This window comes from Fukomys damarensis, unplaced genomic scaffold (genome assembly GCF_012274545.1).
Source record: "Fukomys damarensis isolate Sample0158 unplaced genomic scaffold, DMR_v1.0_HiC HiC_scaffold_15, whole genome shotgun sequence".
NCBI classification, from domain to species: Eukaryota; Metazoa; Chordata; class Mammalia; order Rodentia; family Bathyergidae; genus Fukomys; species Fukomys damarensis.
In genome coordinates this window covers 65,331,876-65,348,290 of record NW_022900927.1, presented here as the reverse complement: position 1 = coordinate 65,348,290, position 16,415 = coordinate 65,331,876, and the positions used below count along the sequence as shown (strand labels likewise).

At 46.8% G+C, this 16,415-nt stretch overlaps 1 protein-coding gene across 1 annotated transcript; it reads left to right on the top strand.

Moving 5' to 3' along the window:
* The first annotated feature begins 431 nt into the window (after positions 1 to 431).
* Rtcb (RNA 2',3'-cyclic phosphate and 5'-OH ligase) lies at positions 432 to 15,687 on the top strand. Its single transcript, XM_010637615.3, has 12 exons — positions 432 to 592; positions 1,819 to 1,897; positions 3,113 to 3,180; positions 4,210 to 4,309; positions 7,007 to 7,163; positions 8,278 to 8,434; positions 9,471 to 9,630; positions 11,246 to 11,421; positions 11,911 to 12,099; positions 12,553 to 12,663; positions 14,125 to 14,244; positions 15,077 to 15,687. The coding sequence occupies exons 1-12, from the start codon at positions 500 to 502 to the stop codon at positions 15,182 to 15,184; spliced, it is 1,518 nt and encodes a 505-aa protein (XP_010635917.1). The 5' UTR covers positions 432 to 499; the 3' UTR covers positions 15,185 to 15,687.
* The last annotated feature ends 728 nt before the right edge of the window (positions 15,688 to 16,415 follow it).

Below are 16,415 nucleotides of genomic sequence, written 5' to 3'. Positions count from 1 at the left end.
GTGTGGCTGGAATAACTGCTAGAATTCCTGGTTCGTCCTTTGGGGTGATCGCCTCCACAGATTCATTCTGGATCGGTGCAAGTTTGCCCTTCCTGGGCGCGGGCTGCATCTTCCCTCACTCTGGGGGTGAACTCCAGGCCCACGCATCCCTGGAACAGGTGGACCTGCCCCAGATTCGAGGTCTCTTCATGAGCAGCTCAAAAGCACTAACCAATAAAATATACCTCGGTCACGCTAAAAACTACCAGATTTAACTCAGCTTTGCGCTTAGCCGTGGTCGAGACCGCTCCTGAAGACTCCCAAAAGTAAACGTTAGAGGGCAGTCTAACAAGAAGTAAGCGATCGGAGCAGGAATTTAGAGCCTTGGCACTCGCCGTCGCCCGCCCTGCACCTGCGCTTGCGCCTGCGCCTGCGCGTTGGATCGCGTAGCGCTCTGCGACGCCGTCCGCGCCACATCTCCTCTCCACAGCGAGCCTGGAGCTCCGTCGTGTTCTTCACCATGAGCCGCAGCTACAACGATGAGCTGCAGTTCTTGGAGAAGATCAACAAGAACTGTTGGAGGATCAAGAAGGCCTTCGTGCCTAATATGCAGGTGAGGCGGGGCCTTCCGGCCCGTGTCCGCCGCCTCTCTCACCCTCTCGGTGCCGCGTCCTCTCCCGGGCTGGCCCGCCGCGTTCCCGGAGCCAGGTTTCTAGCGTTCACGCCCTGCGGGTGTGTTATGCAGCGGGGCGCGGCTGTACAGCCTCATCCAGTCCGCTGGGAGCTGTGAGGCGTTAGGATCTCGAGCTCGGGGCGCCTGGGCGGTTTCCCAGACCCTGTCTGCCATAAAGAAATAACAGTAATACAACGAGACGAAAGGAGGGAGGCTGCGGCTCAGTGTACAGACCCTAGGTTCAACACCCAGGACCGCAAGGGGAGCCAGAAAGGTTTTGTTCCTCACAGCCGCCGAGATTAACACGGCGGGGGTGGTTTTAGTACCGTCGCGGAGGGCGCGGAGGAGCAGGTGGCCACGGCGACCTCTGTCCACGCCCGCGCGGCCCAGACGAGTGGTGATCGGAGCCGCTCCCGCCCGGACGAGGGGGAAGCAGCCCCGACAGCCGTCCGCCCGACCCCGGGCACCGAGGGGACAAGCAGCCTCTGGGTTGGGAGAGAGCGCTGTTTTTTCTTATTTTAATTGACGGATCAGGATTGTACCTATCCCGGGGCGCCCTGTGACGTTCTGTCCACGCCCGCGCGGCCCAGACGAGTGGTGATCGGAGCCGCTCCCGCCCGGACGAGGGGGAAGCAGCCCCGACAGCCGTCCGCCCGACCCCGGGCACCGAGGGGACAAGCAGCCTCTGGGTTGGGAGAGAGCGCTGTTTTTTCTTATTTTAATTGACGGATCAGGATTGTACCTATCCCGGGGCGCCCTGTGACGTTACGGTACTCATGCCTACGGGTGTAATCTGCAAATCGGGGTGAACACACGTCGTCTCAAGCAGTGTGTGAACTTTGTAAAATACACATTGCTTATCCTTTATCTGAAATGCTTGGAACCTGAAGTGTTTCTGATTTTGCAGTTTTTTGGAGTTGGGATTATTTGCATAGACTTTATTGGAGAAGCATCCCTAATCCAAAAAACCGCAAATCTGAAATACTCCAAAATCTGAAACCCTTTGAACACCTTTTAGTCTTTGATAGGAAGTTTTCCTCTTGTAAAAGATGAAATGAGAGTTTAGTAAAAAGTAAAGCAAATTATGGCATATAATTATCTGTCTGTTGCACCTGCACTTCACCTACATGAACTCAGATGTTGCCTTTTCTTTTCTTTGGCCCAAGGTTGAAGGTGTTTTCTATGTGAATGATGCTCTAGAGAAGTTAATGTTTGAGGAATTAAGGAATGCCTGTCGAGGAGGTGGTGAGTCTGTTAGTTTCATTTGTGGTACAAGTGGCCCCTAATACGTGATCTGAACAAACACTGACTCAAATAATTACTATTTTTAAAATGTTGTCAAGAAATAATCAAAGCTTGAAACAAACCAAAGCACTGACTTGTCTGTGTTCATTTTCTTAGCCATATGAGCTTGTAGGAAGGGTTTGGAGCCGAGCACCTGCTCTATCTCAGTTAACCTTGAACAGTAATAGTAGGAGCTACTATGTGTTATGTACCTACTGTGTGCCAGGCATTTTAACAATGGTTTCCATAGATGATTCATGTAATACTTAAGATAAATTAAAAGATAGGTATTATTATCTCCATTTTACAGGTGCATAAGTCACAGTGTCATGAGGTCAAGTAATTTTAATTTGCCCATGGTCACACAACTTCTTGGTGTCAGAGCCGGAATTAAAATCCAGTAGTATCCACTTTCAGACCCAACATTTTTGGTGGAGGGGGGTACCAGGGATCAAACTCAGAACCTTGTGCTCGCTAGGCAGACAGTGGAACCACTGAGCTAAATCCCTGGCCCTGGAACCAACATTCTTAACCAGCATCTCATTGATAAAATAGGACTTGGTACCCCTGTCTTGCAGGGCTGCCCTGAGGGTCGGAGATCAGTGTTTAAATCTCTAAGACAATACACTCATGGTGACAGTGAACTAGAAACCACCTAGTTTTAGCCCCTTTTATTTTTAAGATCAGCAAATTAGGGCCCTCCCTCCACCAAGATATGTGCACTAGTCTAAAGTGAAAGAACTGGACAGGAACCCTGTGGCCTCTCAACTTTGAATGGTGTCAGTTTTTCTTGAAGCCATTGTTTTCCCATTGCCCTTCTGTGTCACTTAGATTAACCTTTTTTTGTGTTGGGGGTGTAATATGAACTACTGAAAGAATAACTTCTCTCTGCACCGGCAGCCTAGTTTGGCAGTTCTGTTGTGTAACCCAGAACATTTGCGAGCAGACTTATTGAGGTGTATCCTGGTGAAATGTTTGTAATTAGTGCGGTAGTTAATCTGCCTTGCGCATGGGCTGCCTTCCTGCAGAAGCTCCTCTCCCATTTGCGTTTCATCCAGTCTTCCTCTCTTGGTTGTTCTAAAAGCCTTAACCACTGCCCCTCTGTGTAAGGCAGCCTAGAAACATGGTGAAATCAAAAGTGCTCCTTTTCCCCTAAGACCCAATTTTTGTTTCCAGGTGTCGGTGGCTTCCTGCCAGCCATGAAGCAGATTGGCAATGTGGCAGCCCTGCCTGGGATTGTTCATGTGAGTCAGACTTCAGAACCCTAACCACTTCTATTTCTCCATGGCTAAAGTTAGTTGATGAGTGAGTGACTGTGTCTGATGGATAGTGGTATCATTTAGAGTAACCGGGGAATCTCAGGCATACTTGAGTCTGATTACTGTCAGTTTCCGGCTGCCTCTGGCTGGAATCTGTAAGTGCTTGAGAACCTTTGCCATAATGTTTAATTTTGTATTTCCTTGTCCGAGTGACATCATTTTCCTGGGTCTTGTACTACCCTTGTAGGTTTTCCTGTGGCTCTATTCGAGAGGATCCTTGGAGAGGGAGCAGAAAGAAGAGAAGTTTAAGACTTGGGGCCGAGGAGATAGAGAGAGGACAGTGTAGCTCTTCTGGACATGATTGTAAAAGCAGAGCAGTGACAGTAGCAGGGATAAAGCTGGCTGGTACCCATGGGCCACACAGTGTAACATTCAAACTGCAGCTGCAGGTGCGTGTGGAAGCGAATTCATCCAACAGTGTATGTGAACCCTTTATGTCGGTTAGTTGGCTGTGGGTGAGGGGCGGAGATGAAAGGACATGGCTTGTGCAGGTAAGAATGCCTACGTGTCTAGGTGTCTCCATAGAGCCTTGCCATATTCGACCTGCTGTCTTCCTGGGACAGGCTCCTTTTCTAGGCCCTGGGTGTATAAAGTATATAGTGTGCGTAGCATCAAATAAATTGCATTTGTCTAATGACGTGTGTAAATTACAGTTATCTCTAACTTGATACAACATGATTTTTATCAGTGTCTTGGGACCACCTTTAAAAGGTAATATAGTAAAGCTACTGTAGGTCCTATACACTGCTATGCTAAGGAGTTTCCTGAGTTAAAAGTCAGACATTATAAAAAGATTGGTTTTCTTCCTATTTAGCTTTGTGATTAGGTTTTCTTCATCCTCATTTTCACCAATAGAAACTTTGTGGGAAGAAAATGTTGATGCTGAGAATCAGTATCGGGCAACTATAGTGCCAGGTTGCAGCAGCTGTGTTTCACTTTCTGATTCTCTTCCAGCGATCCATTGGGCTTCCTGATGTCCACTCAGGCTATGGCTTTGCTATTGGGAATATGGCAGCCTTTGATATGAATGACCCAGAAGCAGTGGTGTCTCCAGGTAAGGTCGCTGGGCCGGTCTGCTGTTAGTTGTGTGGCTTCTCCCTGTGGGTCCCGGCCTTTCTGAGACAGAACCCAGCTTCTCTCTGTGCGCATCTCCCAGTCTCATTGCTTCATTTGTTTCCTTTCCTCTCATTTACTGAGAAAATTTGTTGTGAACACTCGGGCCATTCAGATATCAAGCAAAGCATATATTTATTGAAAATGTTTTAGGTTCCTTCCAAATGCCAAATAGTACTCAGATACTGGCCACAAAACAAATGGAAACATTTATATCTTTGTGATCCAGTTGCTTCATAAGACAGATCAGGTCTAAGAATGTTCCTTAGCACATGGCATTATTGGGAGGATTAAATGAGTGTGGCTGCGTAAAATACTTGGGCCGGTGCTGGGCACACAGTAGGTAGTGAGTTCGCTCTTATCACTTTGGTGTGTATTTACCTCTCGTTATACACATCCTCCTCCTGTGGTTTTGGGGTATATACTCTGGCAGTGTTCTATCCCCAGAGTGATGACTTTACTTTCAGAAAATTGGAATGAAAAATGTAAATTTAAATAACAGAGTCAGAGTTCTGCCTCTGGTGATGGTTGACTAGGATTTTTAGACCAAGTAAAATGTATAAATAGTGAAAAGAAAAGCCATCTGATGGGAGCCATAGGAAAGCCAGTAAGACAGAAAGAAATTGTGAGGTCACAATGCAGAGGGAGATTTCTAAAAGTCATGTGTGTGAGCCCAACACTGAGTACAGTTTTTCTCTTGAGGAAATGGCAGATTCAGTCAGGAGGGATAAGAGGGGTTTGACCAACCCAGTGAACAGACTCAGCACTTTGACCCCAGCATGTGCTCGTTATGTCTGCATGTGCGTTGCAGTCTCCCCGGAAGTGCCTGCTGGACTGTCCTCAGACGTGCAGGAGGGTTACCAACATTGCCCACATCCACACGGAGAAGCGGGTCTCAGGTGTAAACACTGACATCATTCAGAGCAGCGGTCTCAAAATTTGGGGCTCAGGACCCATTTAGACCTCTTTCAGGTTATTGAGGATTATTCTCAAAGGCCCTGTCAGTGTTTATCATATTAGAAGTTTCTTTTTTTGTTGTTTTTTTGGTACCAGGGATTGAACTCGGGTCCCTGCACTTGCAAAGCAGGAGTCAGAACCACTGAGCTAAATCCCGGGCCCTCATATTAGAAGTTAAAAGAGACGTTTTTAAAACTCAGTTCACAAGTACATGCTTCCTCTTTGTTGTCAGAACAGAGATGTTTTCACGTCTCACTGTACATTCATGAGAAGATAACAGACAAACAGTGGCTCAGTGCTATTATGAAATTTTTTTACAGACCTAAAAGCCACTCAACTTTCCCCACCCTCCACAGTTTCTGGACCACACTTAAGAGCAGCTGATGCAGTTTTTCTCATTGGACCGCAATGTAGTTAAGATAGATATTTAGGGGAAAAAAACAAGCAAACTGAAAAACTCCCTGTATATTTGGAAATTTAGCCATTTTTTTTTTTTTTTAGTACGTGTTTGCAGTACATGGTCATCTTGGAGAGTGGTTGTATGTACATAATACCACTTGCTTCCGTTGTTTTTGAAGTCTCCTTCCCCTTCCCTACTCCCCCCTTCTCTGATTCCCCTTTCCGCATTTTCACTCATATTGATATTATTAATCTGAACTCATGTTTATAGCCTATAATATTTACATTCATTGAGGTTATTAGGTTGCTGTGTGTGGCATGTCTTTTTTTCTACTTATCTCCCCCTCGCTCCCCCTCACCCCTTGCCCTTGCTCTCTTGGATGCCTTCCCATTTGCAGGAGATTCATCCCTGAAGTATGCTTTTAAGTAAACCATTAGGTGGGGAAAAAAAGCATAATAGAAATTAGAAAGTAGTTTCAACTGTTAATAAATTAAAAAGTACTGTCTAAAAATTGAGAGTCTTGAAAAAACATCCTTGTTCACTGTGGATGGGCTATGAGCTGGGACAGCCATTATGGAAAATGAATGGAGGTTCCCAGACTTAAAGCTGGAACTTGCATGTGATCCAGCAACTGCAGTCACTGTCTTGCAAGGAGAGCTGCATTCCCATGTTCCTCACGCTCTAATTATAGTGCCTGGGGTACAGTGATATCCTGATACCCATGGACTGATAAATGAGTAGAGAAGATGTGGGTGTGGGTGTGTACACATACATAGATATACCTGCAGTGGAATGTTAGGCTAAAAGAGGGCAGTTTTTTTTTAATAAAGAGAAAAAATAAAAAGGGAATCTTCCATTTGGTACAACATGGGTGAGCCTTGAGGATGTTTGGACTGAATGAAAAAAGGCACAGGAAGAGAACTACATGATCTCACTTAAGTGTAGAGAATGGAATGGTGCAGCCTGAGGGGAATGATCTGGGAGGTGGTGATCAAAAGATTGAAAATTTCAGTTGTAAGGTGAATTCAGGTGTTGTGGCGAATTCCTATAATCCCAGCGCTTGGAGGCCTGAAGCGAGATGATTATGTTTGTGTTACTTTAGATTAATTCAGTGTCCCCAGACTTCACTCGGCAGAAGCCACTTGAATGGCTGTGTCAAAACATTGTTGAATTTAGGAGGATGGATATCTTTTTAACATAGTAATGGTGAGAAGCTTCAGATAACAACTGCCTGACCACATGGTTTTGCTAATATTTGACTGACCATTCTGCATTTTGTAGGTGGTGTTGGTTTTGATATCAACTGCGGTGTCCGCCTGCTGAGAACCAACTTGGATGAAAGTGATGTCCAGCCGGTGAAGGAACAACTGGCCCAAGCGATGTTTGACCACATTCCTGTCGGCGTGGGGTCCAAAGGGGTCATTCCGATGAATGCCAAGTAAGCACACAGTTTAGTAAGTGAGGGAGAGGAAAACCACATGGGTTCAGCCTCATTTCCATCCTAGGATGCTTTTGCTCCATCACTTCTGGAAAATAGAAACGAGTTGCTGTTTCAAGTGCTGTTTCAAGCCTATTTGTTAGACCTCCATCCGCTTCTGATCGTTAAAGCAGTCCTTGATACACAGTAGTATCCATCATAGAATGATAGGCACTGACCCTTAAGCTCTTCTTCCATGTCAGGCACTGTACATCCTGCCATTTCATGTAGCCAGTCACCCTGTTACTATCCTTGACTTACACGGGGAGACAGAGATTGAGAAAGATGATGGTAAATGAGCTTGGAAAGGGGAGTCAGGATTCAGAGGGAAGGTCCTTTGTCTCCTCAGAGATTGCCTGCAGTGGTGAACCTTGGCAGCCACACCCTTCCTGTTGGGTGTGAGCCCTGGCCATGCACGTCCGTGGGAGTCTAAATGCACAGCTGTGTGGAACTGCCTCTCAAGCAGCTGTTGGGTTTCCTACTTCACACAGAGCAGGACCTTAAACGCCACAAAGTGCTGCGGTAGCCGGTGTGTGAAACAAAACACTTGAAGTAAACTGGTACCCTCGGAAGGTGCTTGTTCTGTGGTTCCACAGGATCCCTGATGTGTAGCCTCACTCAGAAAAGTATACGTGTGACATAAGTAAATTTTTAACATCTCTGCAAATTCTTACATGGGAATTTTGATGTAAATGTTGGAGATGGCCTATCATCTGGGGTAGTGAGGAAAGCAATATTGAAAGTTCTCACTTCTTCATTCTTGCTTTGGAAAGGGGTTGGACAGTAGATGAACGTGAAAACTTTCTTCCCTCTGAGCATTTACCATGTGTGCCCCTCAGCTTGAAAAGTACTGGGGTTGTATGAACATCAAGTAGAACAAATATAGTCATGTCGGATGAGACTCTTACCCTTTTTATAGTGGTTATTTATTTAGTTGCTTTCCTCAGAACACTGGTGTTGCTGAGAGCATAAGCTAGCATGGGGCTGGGTCATTGTCCTCTGCCCTATAAGACGTGGTCCTTCCTGGGCTGGACGTGCCTGGCTGGGGGTGATGGCACTTTCTGTTACTTCCCAGAGACCTGGAGGAGGCCTTGGAGATGGGTGTGGACTGGTCCCTGAGAGAAGGCTATGCCTGGGCTGAGGACAAGGAGCACTGTGAGGAGTACGGGAGGATGCTGCAGGCCGACCCCAACAAGGTCTCCGCGAGGGCCAAAAAGAGAGGCCTTCCGCAGGTAATCTGTGCGGCCCGTGTGGTGGATTTCCCAACTTTATTTTGTTGAGAAAAGAATCTATGTCTCTCATTTAGCAGAAATATACCCTTAGAAGTTTTTCAGAGTGAATCAAAAAGAATGCGGATCTGTTTGTTTAAGCATTGTTTTCTAAAAAGCTATCAGGAAGTTCATGTGTTCATAAAATAAAACAGGAGGTCATGACTTCAAAGGACAAAAATGGGACATAATTGTAAGCTCACATGCATGCCGAAATCACATTTGGACAGATTTTGACAATCTATAGATGTGACCCAAAGTTTTCAGACAAAAAACAATACCACTTCATGGTGTCCATGAAGTAAGAATATATTGTATGTTTTGATCCATAGCTACTTGTGAGTGCTTTGCCTCCGTGGGTCCCGTGTGACCTTGGGCAGGCTCTCTGGCCCGTCTGGGGCTCATTTCATTAAAAAATGGGAACAGTTAAAACTAGGCAGGCTCTGCTGACTCTTCCGACACTGCTCTTGCCTGGCTCTTTGTGTCGTGCGTTGGCTCTGGTCAGCATGTGTGCTTGCAGTGATGGGTAATGCTGGTATACACGAACTCAGACACTTGGGACATTGTGCGACTCTGGACCTTGGGACATTGTGCGACTCTGGACCTTGCCTGAGTGTCAGCATTCCCTGGTGTTCCTCACGGGATGTGACCCTTCCTCTCATGATACTTAAAATGTTGTATGAGCCACTTAATGGCACAGGAATTTTTGGTTTTTAAGCTTTTTAGGTGCATGTACTCCAAGCTTGTAAGGATGTGATAGACTTCAGGAACTAACCTGTTATTTCTGTTGTGTGGAATATAGTAAATAATGAGACATTGTTAAAGCTCACATAAAACACTATTCCTGTGGCTATTTTGTTGTTAGTGGTGGTGGTTCTCACCTACTTGCTTTTTAAATGGCTTCTCATGCAATTACAAAAAATAATCAATCAATCAATAAATGGCTTCTTTTAAATACCAGAATTGAAGCTGTTGTATCACACGTTCTTAATGTTTGCAGCTGGGGACCCTAGGTGCAGGCAACCACTACGCCGAAATCCAGGTTGTGGATGAGATCTTCAATGAGTACGCTGCGAAGAAGATGGGCATCGACCACAAGGGGCAGGTGTGCGTGATGATCCACAGCGGCAGCCGGGGCCTGGGCCACCAGGTCGCCACAGGTATGGTCCCGAACTGATGGCTAAGACGGCTCTGAACTGTGCTGTGTAGATTCTGTCTTTCCTGGTCTCCTTTTGTGTAACCTCAAAATTTACTTTCTCGCCTGAAGAAATGGCCTGATTGTTTGTGATATCCATGGAGGATTAAGGGAGTCATGTACGTGAAGCACTAAGTGAACGCCTGACGTTTAGTAAGCGCTTGGCAAGTATCATCTCCAGCTGTCATTACACTTACTCAGCCATCTTGTAATAAGTGCAAGACAGTGTTTAAACTGGGGACTTGAAGTGGCCTTTGTTCATCAAATATATGTTAGACACCTGCTCTGCAGGATTAGGAATTAATGGTGGAATTGTTGATGGAGTGGGTAGGTATTTTACCTTCAGACACTCTCCTAAAGAAGAGATTGTGTTCAGAAAGAAGAATAAAGATAGGTTATAATTGATAAAATAAAGGGGACGGGATTTAGCTCAGTGGTTCCACTGCCTGCCTGGCAAGCTCAAGGACCTGAGTTCGATCCTCAGTACCAGAGGGGAAACAAAAGTCTTATAATTGATAAAATAAGAGAGAAAATAAATACAGTATGTTTAGGAAACAGATTTCAGACATGTCTGAGCAGGTCCTGGCAGTCTAAACAGTCGCACAAAGGACATGACAAAAACTGTGAACAAAACCAGGAAGCAGGGAAATCCGTTACTTTGGATGATTTATAGGGTGTGTGAAATGATGAATAAATATAGGAAAAGGTATATAAACACATAGAAATTGTAAACATTAGCAGGGTGTGGTGGTGCATGCCTATAATTCCAGCACTTGGGAGGCTGAGGCAGGAGGATTGCCCTGAATTCAGTGTTAGCCTGGACTACATAGACCCTATGTCAAAAACAACAAAAAAAGAAATTGGAAAGATTAATTCCGTGCTGTGCTGCAGCTTTGTATTGTTTTATCCTGTGAGAATTTAATAATTTGTGCCAGCCTGACTCTCAGACTTTTTAATCTAATAGATATGAAAATTAACTAATGTTTGTGAACTTTACTGCTGAATTGCTGTCGTGAATTTGATTTTCAAACAGCAGATCTAGTAGCTTGTGTCCAGTTCACTAAAAATTACTTTTATAATTCATAATGGAAATAAAATGTGATCCCATTCATTTGTACACTGGGAAAGGAGAACTAAGGCCATGTTGTTGCTGTATGTGCACATCTCATTCCAGGTTTGTAGAGGGCACAATTGGTGTCGTCACACTCTGGAAGAGGGCTCCCAGTCCCCGACCATCCTTGGCACATACTGGCCACGTGCCCTGTCACTGAGCTGCATCTCCAGCCCCTTTTTAAAAAAATTTTGTTTTGATACTAAACTGCCCATGCTGCCCTCAAATCAGCAAGCCTCCTCCCTCAGCCTCCCAAGTGCATGCTGGGATTATAGTTGTGCACCACTTTGCTCAGTCCAACAGATACAACTTGGCTGGGCAGATAGACTGCTCAGGAGCACGTCAAAGGTAAGGTTGTGTTCCACTTGTTTCTCTGTAGAGTGAGTCGGTGTGCATGCTTCCTTTGTGGCACAGTCCTAGTGACTCGTTTAAGAGGCCTCACTGGTGTGGACTTGTCCTCTTGTTCCAGATGCCCTAGTGGCTATGGAAAAGGCCATGAAGAGAGACAAGATCATAGTCAATGACCGGCAGTTGGCTTGTGCTCGGATCGCCTCCCCCGAGGGCCAGGACTACCTGAAGGGGATGGCAGCTGCCGGCAACTACGCCTGGGTCAACCGCTCGTCCATGACCTTCCTCACCCGCCAGGTACAGTGGAACTGCCCTTTTCTCAGTTATTCCCGGTCAGGTCAGGTGCTTTAAAGCTCAGTCCAGTTAGATGGAAGACTGTGGGGTTTCGTGTTCAGAGTACCAGAGCAGTGTCCAAGGTTCTAGTGCCATCTTAAACTACATTAGCAGCGAAGCAGCCCTGGGGAGTGGGAGTAAAGGGTGCAGATGACCCCTGGGATGTGAACTGCAGCCAGAGTAGACGTGTGCTCATGGAGATGAGGCTGAGGCCCAAGGAAGCATTTCTGAAGGGCAAGTGTGAGAGTGGCCAGGCGGCTTTTCCCAAGAGGTGGAATTACGGGGTGGATTGAGGTCGGAAAGGTGGCAGTTGTCTTTCATGTGCAGTTAATGATACTGTCACTTTTGGACCTTCACTCCCTTACTGTGTGCCGGAGCACACTAGTTGAGATCCTTAAGGTGGATTCCAAAGAGCCGGTCTTGGTCCCTCCTCACCCCAGCTTTACCTTCCAGGCTTTTGCCAAGGTCTTCAACACAACCCCGGATGACCTGGACCTGCACGTGATCTATGATGTTTCCCACAACATTGCCAAAGTGGAGCAGCATGTGGTGGACGGGAAGGAGCGGACACTGCTGGTGCATAGGAAGGGGTCCACGCGCGCCTTCCCTCCTCACCACCCGCTCATCGCTGTGGACTACCAGGTGTGTGGCCTGGCTGTGGGTTTTAGCAACGAAACCAGTTTGGATCTTGTAAATGTGGCCGTATTTAAACAGGAAAGCAGCCCTTGTGAAGGGAAACACCCATGAGAACTGTGGCTCCTTTCGTCTTTGTGCTTTTGGTGTGCCATCTAAAAAGTGCTGCGTTCAGTGTTTTTTACTGCACGAAGGTGAGCTGAGGCCTGTGAATCATTAGAAGACAGGATAAAGACTCGACTGGATCTGTTTCTTTCCTCTTAACTCTTGCAGGGTGTGGCTCTGGGAGAGTTGGAAAGACCCTTGCAGATAAAAAACTAAGCCCAAGAGAGGCCAGGTGTCTTATGTGGGTTAGAGGCCCAGATTCCTCCCACAACCCTGCAGTGCAAGAAATGTAAATGTCCAGCGTAAAGCACCACGCTTTCCTAAGTGTTAACACGTCTGATCTGTGTGTGTCCCCAGCTCACTGGACAGCCTGTGCTCATCGGCGGCACCATGGGAACCTGCAGTTACGTTCTCACCGGCACTGAACAAGGGATGACCGAGACCTTTGGGACCACCTGCCATGGCGCGGTAATGAGCGGGGAACGGCGTGGAGTGCTGTCCTCGTCTCCGCTCTTGTTTTGCGTTCTGACAGATAAAGGCACTGGATTGAGCGTGAGCAGAGTTGAGGTTGGGGTCCATCAGTGAGGCTTCTACCTGAGAATTTTTCCCCCGAGGTCTGTGGTTTAGTGTACTGACTGAAGCACCTTGTGTCTCTACCTTCGCAAGGTCGTGGTAGGGTCGGGGACTGTTCCGATTGGGAAATCTTCCCTTGAGCTGAGCGTACTTCACTGAACATGAGTGATACAACTTGAACTGATGCACGTTTACATCAGCTTATCTCAGTGATTGATTGAAACTGCTCATTTGCCTAATTTGCTCCTTCCTGGGGCATCTGCTCAAGATTTGGGGACGTACCCTGTTTACACATCAGAGTCTCTGTCATCTGCATGCCCATTTCAGCGTGTTGCTTCTCATATTCTCAGTCAGGGGTCAGTAAACTTCTTCCATAAAGCGCCAGGTAGGTGGGCTCTTTGGGTCATATGTTCCCTGCACCAGGAATTGAGCTTTGCCACTGGGGTGCAAGAGCAGCCACAAGTAGTATATGGAAATGAGCATCCCTGTATTCCAGTAATACTTGTTTACAAAAATAAGCAGAGAGCCAAACAAACTAGTTTGCCAGCTCCTATTTGAAGCCACCAGAATCCCTAGCCGGTATGGAGTGGGAAATAGAAACCATCTGGAGTACATGGCTCCCATAGCAGAGGGACTCACAAATATATTTCAGCCCTTTTTTCCTCTGGCCATTTCTCATTTCCAGCTGTCCCCTCTCTCCTAGTTTAAACAGAGTGGTTTTCAACCAGGGTTAAGTGCCGTCCTGTCTGGGGCAGTGTCTGGAGGTGTTTATGGTGTTCACGGCTGGGTAGAGGAAGGCACCCCCGGCTCTAGTAGGGAGAGGCTGAGGATGCTGCCTGGTTCAGGGTGTCGGCCGTGCTAAGGCCAAGAAACCATTTGCATTCACAAAGACCACAAAGTTTTTGTTGTGACAGACGCTGCTTACAATTAAAATTCATGTTTATATTGAGGTGGTAACAGTAGAAATATAAAAACTAAATCTTTACAAAATTCTTTAGATAAGACTTATTTTCTGAAAGGATATGAAGTTTTTTATGAAAGGAACAGAATAAGGTTGGTAAAGTAATAAAACAAAAGGGAGTTTTTAAAGTTTTTTAGTTTAAAAAAAAAAGAAAGAAAAAACAAATTGAAGTAGCAAGTGCCTGTAGTCGCAGCTGCTCGGGGCTGAAGCAGGAGAATGATGAGTTTGAGGCAGCCAGGGTAGTGGGCTGCACAGCAAGACTTCCCCTTATGCACGTACATACTATAACATTAACAAAAGGAAGGGGTGTAAGAAAGGTTTAAATCACTGCTGGGGTCAGATGTCAAATTGAGCTCAGAATTTTCCAAGCAGCTTCATTTCCTTTGCCATTCTAGGGCCGTGCGTTGTCTCGAGCAAAATCTCGGCGTAATTTAGATTTCCAGGATGTCTTGGACAAATTGGCAGATATGGGAATTGCGATCCGGGTTGCCTCACCCAAACTGGTCATGGAAGAGGTGAGTGAAATTTTACTAAATAAGCATAATTCATCTTGTACTCCAGTGCACAGAGAGCAGTTTTTAAGTTTACCAACAGAAGTTGTTTGGGGTTTTATAAATGACTGTTTCAGCTTACTTCCTTGGTTTATCTCACTGTTGGTCTCACGCTTTCTCTTTTGTTTGGAGATTACTTACAAGACCAAGTGCATACAATTACTTGTGCTGTTCATATTCTGTTTCTGTGTGTCAGCCTTAACAGTAGTTTGAATGGAACCATTTAACCTCGTGCTGCACAGTGTGTACCTAGGGTGTGGATATGAATAGAGAGACAGGGCAGGCAGTGAGGTGGGAGGAGCCGAACCTAAAGTGACTTGTACATAGACCCACGTGCTGTCTCAGTTTTTTGTATGTATGAATTTAGTAGCTTCCCCCACTCTGACGAGAAGGTTACTAATACATGTTCTTTGCAGAAACGTTGATAACTGCAGAAATACAAAGAAAACATTTTAATTGCCAGTGACTCTATGCAGAAATGTCAGTCACTAGCAGATGGTTTGGTGCATTCTTTTAAAAGCAGGGACTGGTGTGTGTTTTACATCTACTACTTTTCTTAATTATAGAAGTAATTCTTTGGAGAAAGTTTTTAAGAGTACAGAAAAAGTGTAAGACAAAGTAGTGTTTATCGCCCAGCCTCTTACCAACATTGAGCTTACTTGTGCTTTTAATCTTTGCTAATAGGCAAAAGTAGGCCCTCCATGATGTTTGAATTTTTCACTGTAATTACAACTGAAGTCCACTGTCTTGAAAGAGCCTCTTCCAGAGACTTAGAGTGTCTGATTCCTCCTTGCAGGCTCCCGAGTCATATAAGAACGTGACCGATGTAGTGAACACCTGCCATGACGCCGGAATCAGCAAGAAGGCCATTAAACTAAGGCCGATCGCCGTCATCAAAGGGTAGGGCCATCAGGGCTCTGGACCCCTGACCTCAGCCAGGGGAGAGCTGAGGGACTCCTGATACCACTGACCGGCAGCTGAATGGCTCCCTGCAGCCAGGTTATAAAACTGTTGTCCAGAAGCCGTGCTGCCCCTGTTGGAAAGGAATGGAGTGCTTCCTCTTACTTATCCCATGGATTTGCTGTTGGAGGGAGGAAGGTGAAGAAACTGCCTTCCTCAGCCATGCAGGTCTGTCATCAGCAGGATGAAGTGTACCCCAAGCCCCTTTTACACCTGGTAGATGTCAGGAACGCTCTTATTAAACACCAAGGTTTGGCACATCTGCTTCCTTCCTCAGTTGCTCACTCTCCCGTCTCCCCACTACCTGCCCTGTACAGGGCCCTGAGCCCCCAGGAACAGATGTTTTGTTAGCTGAGCAGGAGAGAATGGACAGGAGGCAGTGAGCAGGCACAGGGTAGGGCCCCACAGAGCCAGTCACCGCCATTGCTGCCACCCTCTTGTGTACACAGACCGCAGGTGACTGCCTTGCTTTCCAGCACCTCTGGGGTCTGTCCTGGAGCAGCCACAGCTGGCCCGCTCAGCTGAATAACGCTGTGCACAGCTGCAGCAGAATCCTCCAAGCAAGCTGGCTAGCTTTGGATCATGAAAAGCATTTGAGGAACACAGCTGTGACATTAGCAGTTACTCTGCTGAGAGAGCACTAAGCTTGGGGTGTGCAGTGCCCCCAATGGAAGGAAGGTGCCATGGAGAAACAGGGATTCAGGGCCTGGCAGAAGGACTGAAGAGCCACAGAGGGACGGGAAGGGGTGGAGACCAGAGCCTGGTATGTGGGACTCCCAGGTAGTCGGGAAACCTGAGGAGAAAGGAATGGAGCCAAAGCAGGAAGAGAAAGGCCTTAGAGGCACGGAGGGCCCGAGGAGGTAGGCAGAGACTCAACACTTGGAGAAAGCAGGGAGCCTCAGAGGAACTGCAGCCATGGGTCTGAGTCCCACAGTCCAGGGGAAGGAACCCTTGGAGAGATGAGCAGACCTGAAGCCTGAGAAAAAGAACTGACTGAGGAGGGGTGGGGGACCAGGGAGGCCTGGAGGAACAAGAGCAGGCAGGGAGGGCCCCAATGCCCATAGGTTCCCAAAGTGACCTGAGGTGGGGCAGGACAGAGGACACAGGCCACCTGGAGGAACCTGCAGAGAGCTCACCCAGAAAAGGCCCGATCTGGTGTTGCGATCCGACTCCAG

Coding starts and splice junctions, on each gene's coding strand:
- Rtcb (XM_010637615.3), top strand. CDS start 500: ATGAGCCGCAGCTACAACGATGAGCTGCAGTTCTTGGAGAAGATCAAC. Junction 3,181..4,209: donor CCCTGCCTGGGATTGTTCAT/GTGAGTCAGACT, acceptor ATTCTCTTCCAG/CGATCCATTGGGCTTCCTGA. Junction 8,435..9,470: donor AAAAGAGAGGCCTTCCGCAG/GTAATCTGTGCG, acceptor TAATGTTTGCAG/CTGGGGACCCTAGGTGCAGG.